Genomic DNA, 14,488 nt, shown 5'->3' with positions numbered 1-14,488 from the left:
TATGGCTACTCTAGAAGGCACAGAGAAGCTTCATTTGCTTCAAGTCACAAGCAACCATTTCAGCCCAGCCATCTGGACAAGTGAGGTTGTTCAGGCCAAAGCTACAGTGCAACGAACTGGCGCTGCACTTACTGGTCGGTGTTTGGAGGCTCTGACGGCCCCACAGCGCAACCCCCACCCCCTCTGTTCCGCAGAGAGTGGGGCACCCACCGCTAAATGCCCCTGTACCCCACCCACGGGGGGGGGGGCTATGGCACCCCCCAGCAACAGCGCAGGGAAGAGACGGACCCACGCGGGGCGGGATGACTCGGTTCTTGCTGCCAACGCGCCGCGATCGTGCCCCGGGGCAAACGCGGTCACCACCAGCCCCCGGGGCGGCTCCCTCCGGGGGCAGCCCGGCCGGAGCCAGTTTGAGGTGGGACGTTGTGCCGCGGCGTTTCTCTTCCCCCGGCCCCGGCCTGCCGCTTGCCCGCCCGCCCGCTGCGTGTGTCCGTCCCGGCCTTCCCATGCAGTCCCGGCTTCTGCGCCTCAGCGGCGGCCCCGCAGCGCGGAGGGTCCGGCTGATTCTGCAGCAGGTGGCGCCGGGCCGCCTGGCTGCGGAGAGGCGGCTGCAGCCCGAGGTCAGGGCGCTGCACGGCACGGGAGCCGCCGCAGGTAACTGGCTTAATGGAGGTGTCACTGCGGCCCCAGACTCCGGCCGCCTCCGCCCTCACACTCCAGTTCCCTCCACCGTTCCGGTATCCTTAAACCCCAGCCCCTTCCAGAGCGCCTCCTACTCCGCCTCCTCTGCCCCCACCCCAGCCCCTGTCTGCCCCAAATCCAGACATAAACAGCCCCCAGACTTCACCATCCCACAGCTCACTGTCAGCCACTACTGTCCCCAAATCCAGTCACTTCAGCTTCCACTGCTACCAAACTCCAGCCCTTTCCAGGATCATGTCAGGTCCCACTACCTCCAAATCCAACCATCACCAGCCCCACAACACCCACATTCTAGCCCCCACCATCAACCCAACCCACGCTGGCTTTAACCTCCAGCCCCCTTTTCTCACAAACTCTACCTCTCAGTAGCCCGCCACCACTGCCCCCAAATCTAACTGCCCTTAGCTTTCCCTCTCCCCAACTCCCACTGCTGTCAGCTCTCACTGATCCCAGATCCCACCATCAGCCCCCAGGGTCCCAAAATCCCAGTTACAACCATAAACCCAATACTAGTTGTTCCCACATTCACCGTTAGCCCCCCACTATCCCATAGCCTCTAATGCAGTGGTCTCCAACCTTTTTAAGCACAAGATCACTTTTTGAATTAAGTGCAATTCAAGATCTACCTCAAACCCAAATACCCTTGCTCCACCTCCTTTGTGCCCCTTCTCTGAGCCCCCCACCCCGGCTCACTCCATCCTCCCTCCATTCCTCATCCTCCCTCACTTTTACCAGGCTGGGGCAAAGGGTTGGGGTGCAGACTCTGGTCTTGGATTAAGGGATTTGGAGTGTGAGAAAGGCTCTGAGCTGAGCTTGGGGCAGGCTGTTGGGGTGCCAGAGAGGGTTCTAGGTGCAGGCTTTGGGAGGGTGTTTGGATGCAGGGGTGCTCAGGGCTAGGGCAGGACTTGGGGTTCATGATTGGGGTAGGAGTTTGGGATGTGGGTTCCAGCTGGGCACTGCTTATCTCAGGTGGCTCCTGGGTGGTGGTGCAGTGGGGCTAAGGCAGGCTTACCCCGTCTTGGCCCTGCACCACTCCCAAAAGCAGCCAGCAAACTTCCTCCCAAGTCCCGTTGTGCCCCCTCTCTGCTCTGTGGATATAGGATACAAAGTGGGAGAGGGGAGCACCTTGACATCAGCGCCCCTCCTCACGCTCCCCTGTCCTGCACAGTACACAGGAGGCTCCCCAAGGCTGAAGGGAGGCAGCTCCAAGGGAAAGGGCAGGAGATGCACAGCGGTGGGAGAGGGGCAGCTGAAATGCTGGCACTTGATAGCTTCTTGGCCAAACCAGTTAGGATTCCCCGTCAGAGGCTCCAAGATCTACCCATAGATCCCGATCTTCTGGTTTGGTGACCACTGCTGTAATGCCTCTTCCACACCTCACTATCAATCTCCATTATCCTCAAATCTCAGTCTTCAGATCTAATCTGCATCAGCCCCTATTGCTCCTAAATCCCAATCTCATTTGTCCAGGGTCCAGTTCTAATTCCTTCCCTCCTCAGACCCAGATTTACAGGCTCCTTGTTTTTAACCTCCTCTAGACTTAATCTCCTTGCCACCATACAAATTAATTATATCTTCCATCTTATGTTTATGTACAGTTGAGTATTATTTTGGTGGATTTTACTTTAAATTTTTTTGTAGAGCTTATATCCTTTTTTCTTGTCTGGAAAAGTCAAAACAAAAGTAACTGAGAAATACTGAATGTAGGAGGGGGACAGTTCCCTGATACTTTCCATCTAAATTCCACTGAATGTATAGGTTTGTAGTGAAGTTGGGGAATGTTGACATGTTTTAGGGCAACAATTCACCAATTTTTCCATTCCGAGAAACAGCTTGTGAGAGAAAAGTCTTCCTAAACACTTGTCTTGTCTGTCCATTGCTTGGGTTTCAAAATGCCTTTCTTTGTGGATCGTCAGGAAGAGCTCTGCAACTTGAGAATTATTCCCCTTGGACAGAGTAGTGATACATTGCATAGGTTTGCCACCTTATGAAGGCAGAACCCCACTACATTTAGGGCTCCAATGGTACTGACCTCTGCAGGATTGGACTTATCTGTAGAATGTACTCCTACCTTAAGGCAATTTTGCAGGTTTAAAAAGTCATCTCATGACCTGTAAATGTTTTCTTAAACAACACTATCAGGACATATGATTGACCTTTGTCCTGCATATGCAGGGATGAGTAGCAGCCCTGTTCCTTGAATAATCCCAGAATATTTGACAATGATGTTAAAAATGACAACCTCCCAGAAATTAGAACGGGCTCTGAAAACAATGACATGTGCCAATAGTAGGTGACACTCTTCTGGGTGTGTGCCAAAAGCATCACAATTCCTAAATATAGAATGAATGATGGCCAATTATGAATTATGGAGCTAGAATCCTTTTGAGAGGTCTTGATGGTCTCTTAAATTTATGTACTTGTTTTAATTCTTACTTAAAGCACTACTACTCAGATTTGCAGCCAGATAATGAGACAATCATCAAACACTTGAACAGGTTTGAGTTAATCAAGGAAGGAGCTAGTTTGAGGAATGAATCTAATGAGCTAGTATATTATTCAGAGGATGTGTAAATAGGAAAAATGTAGAAAAAGTGAGATAGAAAAGATTCAGATTTTTTTTTCCGCTAGAAAAGATGCATAAGAGAGGGCTTGATACAAGTTACACAAGTGAACCTCTCTAGTCCGGCACTCTCTGGTCCAGCAATCTCTGTGACCCGGAATTATTTTGGTTTGCTGGATGTCCACTTATCATGGGCATGGCCAAGTTTCCCGTGGTCCCATAAAGTTTGTTTACAACCACCACTCCTGGCTCTCAGTATTCTGTGCTGTAATTTATCTCTAAATTACCCCTAAATGACTTCTAAGAGCCAAGTAAGCAGTAGAAGTGTTGATAATGCAGCTAAACAATATTGACCTCCTCTGGTCTGGCAAATAATCTATTTTGGCACCTGTCAGGTACTGAGAGTGCAGGATTAAAGAGGTTCAACCCCTATAAGTAATAGTATAGTCAATGTAGATCAGGAGTAGGGATGTCAAAGGTTTTTAAAATGTTGGCAGATTGAATGACTTGTGTCCCAGAGTGAAAAGAAATAATTTTACAAGTTCCAAAGGGAGGAGGAATGGAGGAACTCAGGGGCCCCCCATATTTGTGCCAGGTGGTTGGCAACCCTCTAAGATGTAGGTAGGCTACGATGAGCAGTCACAAGGGAAAGGGGGAAACTTTGAGCTCCTGGCATATTGTGAAAGAGAGAATTGGAGGGAAAGGGGGGGGGCATACAGAGCCCTTGGCATGTGGCTGGGATTGGGGAATTGCAGGGGGTATCTGAAGCAGAGAGTGAGGGTGGCAAGGAGTTTGTGGGGAAAATTGCAGGGATGCTAGTGTGTGCAGTGAGCTCACACCATGCAAGCTACAAAGAGTGCCACTCTGTTTTATATGACTTTTGGAAGTTTAAGCTCTAAGATGGGCTATGTTTACACTGCACTTTTGTTGGTAAAACTTTCGTTGGTTAAGGGCATGAAAAAACACACCCTGACACAAGTTTTATTGAAGAAAAGCACTGGTGTGGACAGCTTTCCCGCGGACAAAGCTACTGCCCCTCATTGCAGGTGGTTTTATTTTGTAGAGCAGGAGACCTGATGTGTTTCTGTAAGGTGTTCAGTCTAGACATAGCCATAGTCACATTGCATATGTTGTCTATTCCAGTCATTTTCAAACTTTTTTTCTCTCATAAGCCAGTTGAAGGAAATTGTTGCCCATGAGACAACATAATTTGACTAGAGTGTGGGCTCCAGCATGCGACTCAGGATGAGAGATTTGAGGTGTAGGAGAGGGCTCTGGCTTTGGGGCTGTAGCAGGAGAGACTTATATTGAATGGCCCCCAGTCAGTGGTGCAGTGGGGATACTAAGCTGGCCCTTCCTCTCCTGCTACCGCAAACCATGGTGCGCCCCAGAAGCAGCCAGCAGCAGGTTCCCAGCCAATGGGAATGCGGAGCTAGTGCTCAGGGAAGGGGCAGTGCGCAGAGGGGCCCTGTACGTTCTTCTCCCCTCCCCACACCTATGAGCCGGGTCTGCTGCCAGTCACTTCTGGGGCGCAGTGCCATGATAGGCAGGAAGCCTGCCTTAGCACCCACACTGATCACCCTGCAGCAATGAGACCCAGTGCCTGACATTCCACGACCCAGTACCTGTTTGAAAACTTCTGGTCTGGTCTGTGTGCATAGCTTAACAGGCTATTAACACTTAATAATCATGATTTCTTGGTCATTCTATTTGAGTAAAACTTAGTATATGGGCTGTGAGCTTCAAAATCTTGAAACTTTTAAATTTCATTTCTAGTATTTAGTAAATATTTAATTATTGCCATGGTTGTTTGTTTGGGTTAATAGGTAATACTTGTGAAGTTGAACTTGTTTGACCAATTCAAGCACTTTACAAGGACACTTATTACTAGTCACATAGGAATTGTCAGGGAGAATTTTGAACGGAGTTTCATCTAGTTTTCAACAAAAGGAAGTTCTTTTTAATAAGTCTCTTTGATTTACAGACATGGTTTATTTTCTTTTATTGTGTCACTGAAAATATACTAATGATCAGTTATGCTTGACATTTAAGAATAGATTGACAACTTGAATATTCCACTTTGAACAAACTCTTACTTTGAAAACTTTATTTTCATACTTGTTGATACACTAAGTTATTTTTCATATTCTTGACAAGCCTGGACAGCTTAGACCTGATAAAGCACTCTAGTGGAAAGTACCAACTGCCTAACCGGTGAACAGAACAATTCTTAATTGTTTAGCCCAAGATGATATCCTCTCTGAGCCAGAGAATTTTTGGCTGTTAAATTTATGTTTTTATTGGACAAATAAAGCTGCTGGCATATGCTCACTATATATCACTGAGACTCAGAGAATTACCTCATAATCGCGGGTGTGAGAGAACACAACTGAAGACAACTTATTTTTTGGTCAAAATCAATATTTTGATAAAAATTTCTTGTAGCCAAGTTATTCAATATGTTTCAAATACAGAGCAAAACTAAGGCATACTAAAATAATTAATCTTTGTACTTATTGTGTTTAAAATATTTAAACTGATATATCGATTAAAGTGTACAGTTTATTGAGCATTGTCAGTAACTCTGCACCCTGTTTTTGCAAATTGCCAAGATGTACAATGCTTTAAAATTTTAAAAAGTGCCACTTCATTCTCTTTTCTTTAATCCCATAAACAATTGTTGGGTGTCCACAGAAGATTTCAATCCAGAAATAATATGCTCAAAAAGAGGAAGAAATAAGGAGTATAATAGTACTATACTTGTTAGTTTTACAGGAGAAGGCACTAGATGTTTTGAAGATTAGCTTGTTTGATCATTGGCTTTGAAATCAATCCTAGGGTAAATAGAAATTGTCCTTAATGACAATGTAGATTTTAACTAGTGAAGAAAATCATTAGTCTATTGCAGGTCACAGAAAAAAATCAAGCCTTAGCCCCCTTTCTCCCCAAATAAATCAGCCTTTACCGGTTCTAACACAATTAATGTAGCTTGGAAATGACATTATGTATATGAAAACAGTAGATGCTGAAAATCAGCAATGTGTTTCCGTAGAGGGAAATGGGGCACCACATATTGTTTTTGGAAGAACATTGTTTCTTACTTGAAGAAATTTTGCTAAGGAGGAGACTTTTGTAAAACTTCAGTAGAATTTCAGCGTAGAGACCCTTGTTTGCTAGCAAATAACCCCCAACTCTGCAGTGTCAGAATACTGTTTATTGAAGTGGATACAGAGCTAACTTCATCAGTTCACCCAAGAAAATGAAGATACTGTTTTGCTTGTGATACTGTTTTTCCTGGAACACTTAAATAATTACATAAAAAACCCAAAACCCCACCTATTCTCAAGAGCAGGGCTGGGCAAAATGTGGTCTGCAGGCCGTGTCTGGTCTGCGAGGGCCTCAGCTGACTCCCTGCCTACCCTGCCCCCCCAGCCTCCCTGCTCAGCACTCAGTAAAGCTGGTTGCAGGGCCATGTGCTTCTGTGAGTTCTGAGAGCCAGGGGTGGGGTTGAGAGGTTTCTCATGCTGCCCCCGCCCCAGTAGCTCCCATTGGCTGGTTTCCGTCTTTTGAGGGGCAGGACCCCTCGACAGTTCTGGGTCGGTGCCCCCTTTTTTATAGGGCAGTTATGGCTTGTAGGCCCAGTTTCTCTCAAATGTCCCTCAACCTGGGGTAAATACAGGTCTAGTTTCAAAGTTCAGTTCCCTCTATCAGGGTAAATATGGCCCTGCAGGCCTAGTCCAAAGATCAGCCTCCCCAAATGCTAAGAAGCTGGATTGTTGTGGGGGGAGGGAGGTAGGGAGACCCGGGCCCTCCCGCTCCACCGGGTCCCAGCCGCGGGTCCTTTTGGCAGTGGAGGATTTCATTGCCTTCTCAGCGGGGATTCCTGATGAGGTGCCCTGAGCTCCCGGAGGACAGTCCTCCACCCTAGGCCACTTCCTACCATTCCCAGTGCATTGTTCAGCTCTCGGGAAGTTGCTCGGTGGGTCGGGCCCTCGTAGACGTCTTCCCTGGCCGGGGCTGTCACTGAGGCTGTGGCTGCTGTCACCGGGATTGCTGCTCCTGGCGTGGCTGTGTCTGCTGTGGCTGTTGCCGGCATTGTGGCTCCTGGTGCGGCTGATGCTGCAGGGGCTGATCAGGAGCTCTGGCCTGAGCTCCTTCCCCTCTGATGATCAGCCCTGACTGAGTGGCTCCCTGGGGTTTTATACCTTGCCTCTCTCACACACATGCCCAGCAGGGCTGTGGGGATGGGGGCCTTCTCAGCCAGCTGGGCCACGGCAACCCCTTGCTCCTCAGTGCGGGGCATATACACACTGTCCAGTAGCAGCTGCCTGTTTGCAGGACAAGCAGTATGTGAAGTACCTCTCTCCCTCATCCCCCAGGCTCATAGTTTTCAGTTCACAGAAGCAAAAATGGCCCTATAGATGCTCTGAACATGTACAGGGTATGAAAGGAACTTGCTAGGCTACTGGCTGGGAGCTGCCCAGGTAAGATCTCCCAGACAGAGCCTGCCTATGGCACCCCAGCCCCTCCTCCCCCCAACCTGTGTCCCCTCGGTACCTTTCCCCCATGTAACCCAATCTTCTGCATCCCTGCTCCAGCCCCATACACCTTAAGAAGCACTGTATCCCCTCCCATACCTCTCCTCAGGTCACAACCAATTTGCTGTCCCTGGTCACAACCCAAATCCATGCATCCCCTCCTACAGTCCTGCCCCCGTTTACAACCCCCACCCAGTCCCTGCATTCCCATTTCCTACACCCCTCTCCCAGGCCAGAATCCTTTCCTGCAGTCATACGCCTCCCAGACCCTCACCCCAATCCCGTGTCCCAGGTTACAACACAAACCCTACCCAGGTCACACTCTCCTCCCAGACCCTGCACCCCCTCCTGCACCCCAGTTCACTGACCCAGGTCACAATCTCCTCCTTCACCCAAACTCCTCCCAGATCCCACACCCCAGTCCCTTACTCCAAGCTCCCTTCTGCACCCAACCCTCATAAAATTCTTGGAGTGGCCCCCTGACAAAAAATATTGTCCACCCCTGCTCAAGACCATGGTTGTCCATAGGTGTGTATAGAATAGGTCTGCAAAGCATGAATACGTTTGTAACTAAAGACTACAGTGCACAAGCTGAAATGCAAGTATAGAACTATTTAAATACATGTGAAATCATGCATTCAGCTGAAATATATGCTTACTGTACTTTGTAATAATTTATTCAAAGGCTGAGAAAAAGGAAAAAATTCTTAATAACAATACCATTACCCTTTTCAAGCTTAGATTGGATCTCTAAGGATGAGTTGACATTCTCTTTGCTACATGCCCTTTTGTAAATGTGTTTTTGTAAATGATACCAGTTGGAAGCATTTATTCTGCTTTCCTTTATTTTATCATGAAATCAGGATCTAAAAATATATATACCGATGTAATTTAGCTATTGAACTTTTATCAAACAGATGAGGTGTAATCACGCAGAAATCAGTTAGTAGTGCATAACTCTATAATTTTATATTAGGAATGCTGGGGTTTAAACAACCAGTTAACTGAGAAGTTGATGCTTATCGGTTAATGTTATCGATTAAATACTAACCCCTCCTTGCCCCAGTCTGCATTTGCACTTAGAGCGGCAGGTTGGAGCAGGCAGGATCCTACTTTACATGCAGAGCTGCAGAGGGGCCAGCTGCGGGTACCAGCATGTGCTGGGACTGAACATGCCAGGTCCTACTTCAGAGCCTGCAGTGGGCTATGGGAAATTCCCCATACAAAAAGCTAACGGTCGACCGTGTAACCAACAGGATATTACATGGTTACCATTTTAAATGATTTTTAACATCCCTAGTTTAATGTGCTGTTAGTTGCAGAGAGCAGATGAATATTGTGTAAGAATAAATTATAGTTATTTTGAGATCATTATTCCAATATGGTAATCATTGTATAATTTCAGACCTAAAGAGACCAAAAGCCAGTACCCTGAGCCAGTGTCCCATCTAAGATTTTCCATCCATGAGTGGAGTGAGTGTTGTCTTGTGCACCAGTATTGAGGTCAAGTGCGCTTGTTCGGATGTCTGCCACTGTGTCAGCCAAATTATTAACAAATATCTTTAAATATATTTTTTAAATGTTATGGAAGAAAGATTACTAAAGCAAGGGATAATTAACAAGGTGCATGACTTTAAATGTTTATTTAACATGAAGTCAAGTAAAAAAAGTTAATAGTGCAAATTTGTCAGTAGCCAACTTCCTCTATTTATAGCCCTTGTAGGCAGAGGTGTGGGTGTGGACATTCCAGGTTGGGTTAGGGCTGGCTGGAGACGTCACAGGGGACATGCATGGGATTGTTTCTGTTCTTCGAGCTGGGAATTGCTTGTTCGGCTGCATTGCAGTGTCCCTTCTCCACCAGAGCTTATGCGCCACAGCCAACCACACATCCTGTGCCTTTCATTTCCCCTTCCCTCTGCAGCTGTGCCTTGTCCAAGGCTGGCAGGAGAGGGGGATTTGCTGGAATTCACAGAAAACATCCCAGCTTTCAGCTTTTCCCTCCTATCTGGAAAGCTCTCCTGCCCCAAGTGGGGGATGGCTGCTGCAGAGACCTCCTCCTGCCTCTGCCTGTGCGGAGGCCCCGTCCTCTCTCCACTCCTCAGGCCTGGATCCCAGTTGTGGCCAAGCCCCAGCCTGCATTGTTAGGAGCCAAGGTGAGGTAAAATTCCAGGAGCTGGCAGATGTGGATGCACTAGGCAGAGGCCGGCCCCCTCCAAGTCAGGAGTGAGTGATCTGGGCAGAGCTTTGGCTGTCTGCTGCTTTGGGCTGGTGTACAGAGAGAATGCAGAATGCAGGAGGGGCTACAGAATGAGCAACTACAAAGTCTGGTGTCCAGCCCTGGAGGAAACTCTGCCTGAGATTGAAGGTGCAGCTGGAAGCAGGGTCGTGGCTTTGTCCCATCTGTATCAGAGACATTGGCCTTCCCTGGCTACACAAAAAACCTGAACTAGCTCCAAATTCTCCTCCAAACTGGAACATCCCCTGATGGTGACTGGCTGCAGAGAGGGGCACCGGAAACAAGCTTCCCACAAAGAGGGATGGGGTCCTTTGCCTGGGCATTGTCCTGCTGCTCTTCCATGATGGTGTCTTGCCCCTGTCTTCTCCACCAAGCTGCTTCCCACTGCTGCCGGAGCAGCTACCAGCCACCTGCCACGTGGCTCCTTCAGCCCCAGCCTCTGGAGCAGCCGCCTGCTGCCCGCCACATGGCTCCAGCTCCTGCCCTGGCTGGAGCTGTCCCATGGTACAGGAGGGGCTGAGCTGGCAAGCCTATGTTCAGAATAATGCTGGCTCACCTGAATAGCTATGCTATGAGACAGTCCGCAAGGAAATGTACTTAGTTCCCCCTCTTCATTCAAGGCATTTTGGAGACTGTGGCATCTTGCAGAGTCTGATCAGGGCAGCGTTTCCAATTAGGCACATGTCTCAGGGCGCCGGCATTCTAGGGACATCTTACTGCTTCTTGCATGCAACACAAAGGTCAGCTGTAGGCAGGGAGATGCTGAAGAACTGGTGCCTAAGGGCTTGTAAGGAGTAAGTCTGGCCCTGATTCTGATGATCTCATTGGGAGACTGATTCTGAGGCAACTTAAACCATGGGTCTTTTAAATATAATGGACTGACAATTTTGAAACCCCTCTCATCTACATATCACATCAGCTAAGCAGATACCAGGTTGAAAACTTCATGCTCCACATTGTTTTTTTCCTCGGATCATTGGTTCAAAGTAATAGAAATTAGACACTGCACATTATTAATTACTTTAACACATGTTATTTCTGCTAGACCCTTGCCTCATTTACTGTACAGGTGTGAATGGGTCACAATGAATGAAGCTAAAAAGTATAAAATGAATGGGGCAGGGATCCCTGTATCATTCTGGGCCAAATTCTGTTTGCAATTACAACCATGCAGGGCTGGCCTTAAGGAAAATGGTACCCTTCCCCTTGTTACACCTGCCCAGGTGTCCCACGGCTCCCTCCCATAGTGGTGTGCATGGCCATTCCACACAGAGGCATCTTCTCCCTCCTCTCTGGCTTGGGACAGAACCAGAAGGCTCTGCGTCTCTGAGTTCTCTCTTTCCTCCCCTGCCCTGCTCCTTTTGATTCTGCTGAGGAGGCCAGTGGGGGAAGGTGTCTTGGGAGGAAGCAGGGAGTCACTAGTTCTGTTCTTGGTTTGGAAAGCGTCTCTAAATTTTTTTAAATTAAATTAATGGAGATTGCCTATCTCCTAGAGCTGGAAGGGACCTTGAAAGGTCATTGTGTCCAGTCCACTGCCTTTACAGCAGGACCAAGTGCCATCCCTGACAAATTTTTTTAAGCAGGCCAATGCTCAAACCACTGAGCTATCCCTTCCCCCTCTTCCTCTGTCTTGCTGTCAGCTGGGCTGGAGCAGGTGAGTGGGGCAGAACGGGGAACTGCCAGCTCCGGGGTCTACCACTGCTTGCCGCGTGGGCTGCTTTGGCTCTGGCCCGAGCTGGGGCTGCTGCTGCTGTTGCCCATGCAGCTGCTCCGACTCTGGCCCTGGCCTGGGCCGCTGCCCACCATATGGCTCCAACCCAGACAGGGGACACTGGACCAACTGCCACCTGCCACATGGCCTGCAGCTCCAGCCCTGGAGAAGCTAGGGGCCAGGGCTGCCTAATGGCTGTCCTCCCTGCAGCTCAGGATAGCTGTGAGTGAGAATTGTGGATTTTCCACATGCCTGAGCAATGCAGCTGTGCGAATCTACATTTTAAGTGTAGAGCAGGCATTGAAACTAGATATAACAGTAGCTCATCATCTGCCTTTTGTAGTAAAAATCATTTGATGCGGGTGGAAAAAGTTAGTAATGAGCTTTTACTCAACCTGTGGAACTCCTTGTCAGAGGACGCGGTGAAGGCTAGAACTTTAACAGTTTTCAAAAAAGAGCTAGATAGATTCATGGAGGTTAGGTTCATCAATGGCTATTAGCCAGGAAGGGTAGAAATGGTATCCCTAACCTCTGTTTCTCTGGAGGTGGGTGACAGGGGAGAGATCACGTGAAGATTACCTGTTGTGATCCCTCCCTCTGGGGCATCTGGTATTGGCCACTGTTGGCAGACAGGATACTGGGCTAGATGGACCTTTGGTCTGACTCAGTATTGCTGTTTTTATGTTCTTGCGTTCTTAAATGAGGTCTCCAAATTGTGATTGTGATCCATATGGATAGACTTGAAATTCTGGTTTTATATATCATTAGGCATGGGCTTGATAGTCTGACTCATAGACCTAATTCTTGACCACTTCTGATCATTTGAAGAACCAGTGATCAGCTTCATCTATACTTAATACTTAAGTCAGCATATGTAGTTGGGATGCTAAAATGTGTGTAATTAAATAACCATGTAACTGCTGAAAATTTCAGCAGTTATACAGTTACACGCAGGGTGGCACTCTAGGAGTTGGTGCGTGCTGGGGGCCGGATTTTAAGGAAGCCTGCATGTAACGGTGAACGTTAACCGATGAGTCCAGGCTCATTGATTAACCATTTGCACAATTACACTTTTTCATCCCTAATATATATAGACCCAGTTGCGCTGACAGTAATTCCAGGCTTGAGGGCACAAAGGTCAATGGGTCCATAGACACTTGAGGACCCATAGGAAAAAATGTGTGGGTGCTGCTGAGCACCCACTTACAGACCCCCAGTCAGCTCTTCCTCTTCCCCCCAGTGCTGCTTCCTCCCTTCCTATGCCCACCACGACCAGCTGTTTCAAAGAGTTTGAGAGGTTGTAGGGGGAGAGGAAGAAGTGAGGATGCAGCACTTGAGAGGGGGGAAGAGGTGGGGCAGGAAGAGTGAGAGCGGTGAAGGAGCCTTGGGGAAAGGAGTGGAATGGATGTGGGGCCTGGAGCAGAACAGGGGATCAAGTAACCCCTGGTATTTATGAAAATCTGTGCCTAGGAATGGGCCCCCGCACTTACACGTCCACCCACTATTCGGGAGGTGAGAGGTCTGGGCTGGAGTTTGGCTGGGGGGGGGGAAGGCGAGGGGTTGGGTTCTGGGAGGGAATCTGGGTGCAGGAGGACATATGGGGTGCAGGCTCTGGGAAGGAATTTGGGTGTGGGCTCGGGGCTGGAGCAGAGGGCTTGGTTGTGGGAGGTGATGTGGGGGGTAAGATCTGGGAGAGAGTTTAGGTGTGGGAAAGGGTAGGCGGAAAACAGACTGGGGTGCAGGAGGGAGTTGGGGGTTGGTGCTTACCTTGGGTGGCTCCTGAGAGCAACCGGCACAATCTTGTGGCAGTGGCTTCTAGGAGGGGAGCCAGAAGGACTCTGCATGCTGCTGCCTGCAGGCACTATGGATGAACATAAGAATGGCCATACTGGGTCAGACCAAAGGTCCATTCAGCCCAGTATCCTGTCTGCTGACAGTGGCCAATGCCAGGTGCCCCAGAGGGCGTGAACTGAACAGGTAATGATCAAGCCATCTCTCTCCTGTCATCCATCTCCACTCTCTGTCAAACAGGCTAGGGACACCATTCCTTAGCCATCCTGGCTAATAGCCATTAATGGACTTAACCTCCATGAATGAATCTAGTTCGCTTTTAAACCCTGTTATATTCCTAGCCTTCACAACCCAAGGAGTTCCACAGGTTGACTATGCGCTGTGTGAAGAAGAACTTCCTTTTTTTTGTTTTAAATCTGCTTCCCATTCATTTCATTTGGTGGCCCCTAGTTCTTATATGTAAATAGTTGTTTAAAAATGTAACTGTGTAACCACTAAAAATATTAGCTTAAATAAGCTTTATACTGCAGAGCCTGCAGTGAAGCCTAGTGGGCACTGCTCCTGCAGCTCCCATTGGCTGCAGTTTCTGGCCGGGCATGGGGCAGTGCACGGAGACACCCTCCCCGGAGCTGCAGGGACATGCCATTTACCTGAGTGTCCGAAGGCACGAAGCCCCACAGCTTTCAGTGGCTGAGAACAGCAAACTGAGGCCACTGGGAGCTGCAAGTGGCTGTGCCTGGGGGTGTTCAGGTAAACAAACCATCTGGTGGCCTGCCAGTAACTAACCTATATGAACAACATAAGAACGGCCATACTGGGTCAGACCAAAGGTCCATCTAGTCCAGTATCCTGTCTGCTCACAGTGGCCAACACCAGATGCCTCAGAGGGAATGAACAGAACAGGTAATCATCACGTGATCCCTTCCCTGTCATCTATTTCCAGTCTC

General features: G+C 48.5%; 1 protein-coding gene across 2 annotated transcripts in view; it reads left to right on the top strand.

Moving 5' to 3' along the window:
• Window positions 1-356: 356 nt before the first annotated feature.
• Window positions 357-14,488, top strand: part of VWA8 (von Willebrand factor A domain containing 8) — a 254,315-nt gene continuing 240,183 nt past the window's right edge. Inside the window, exon 1 of one of the 2 annotated variants that reach the window (XM_075918951.2) lies at window positions 357-654. In XM_075918951.2, the coding sequence (XP_075775066.2) occupies window positions 507-654 (148 nt within the window). In that variant the 5' untranslated portion in view covers window positions 357-506. The remainder of the gene's footprint in view (window positions 655-14,488) is intronic. The other variant, XM_075918952.2, reaches the window with a different exon arrangement.

Source organism: Pelodiscus sinensis, chromosome 1, assembly GCF_052426305.1.
Source record: "Pelodiscus sinensis isolate ZL-2025 chromosome 1, ASM5242630v1, whole genome shotgun sequence".
In the NCBI taxonomy this organism is placed as follows: domain Eukaryota; kingdom Metazoa; phylum Chordata; order Testudines; family Trionychidae; genus Pelodiscus; species Pelodiscus sinensis.
This window is presented reverse-complemented; position numbering and strand designations above follow the sequence as displayed.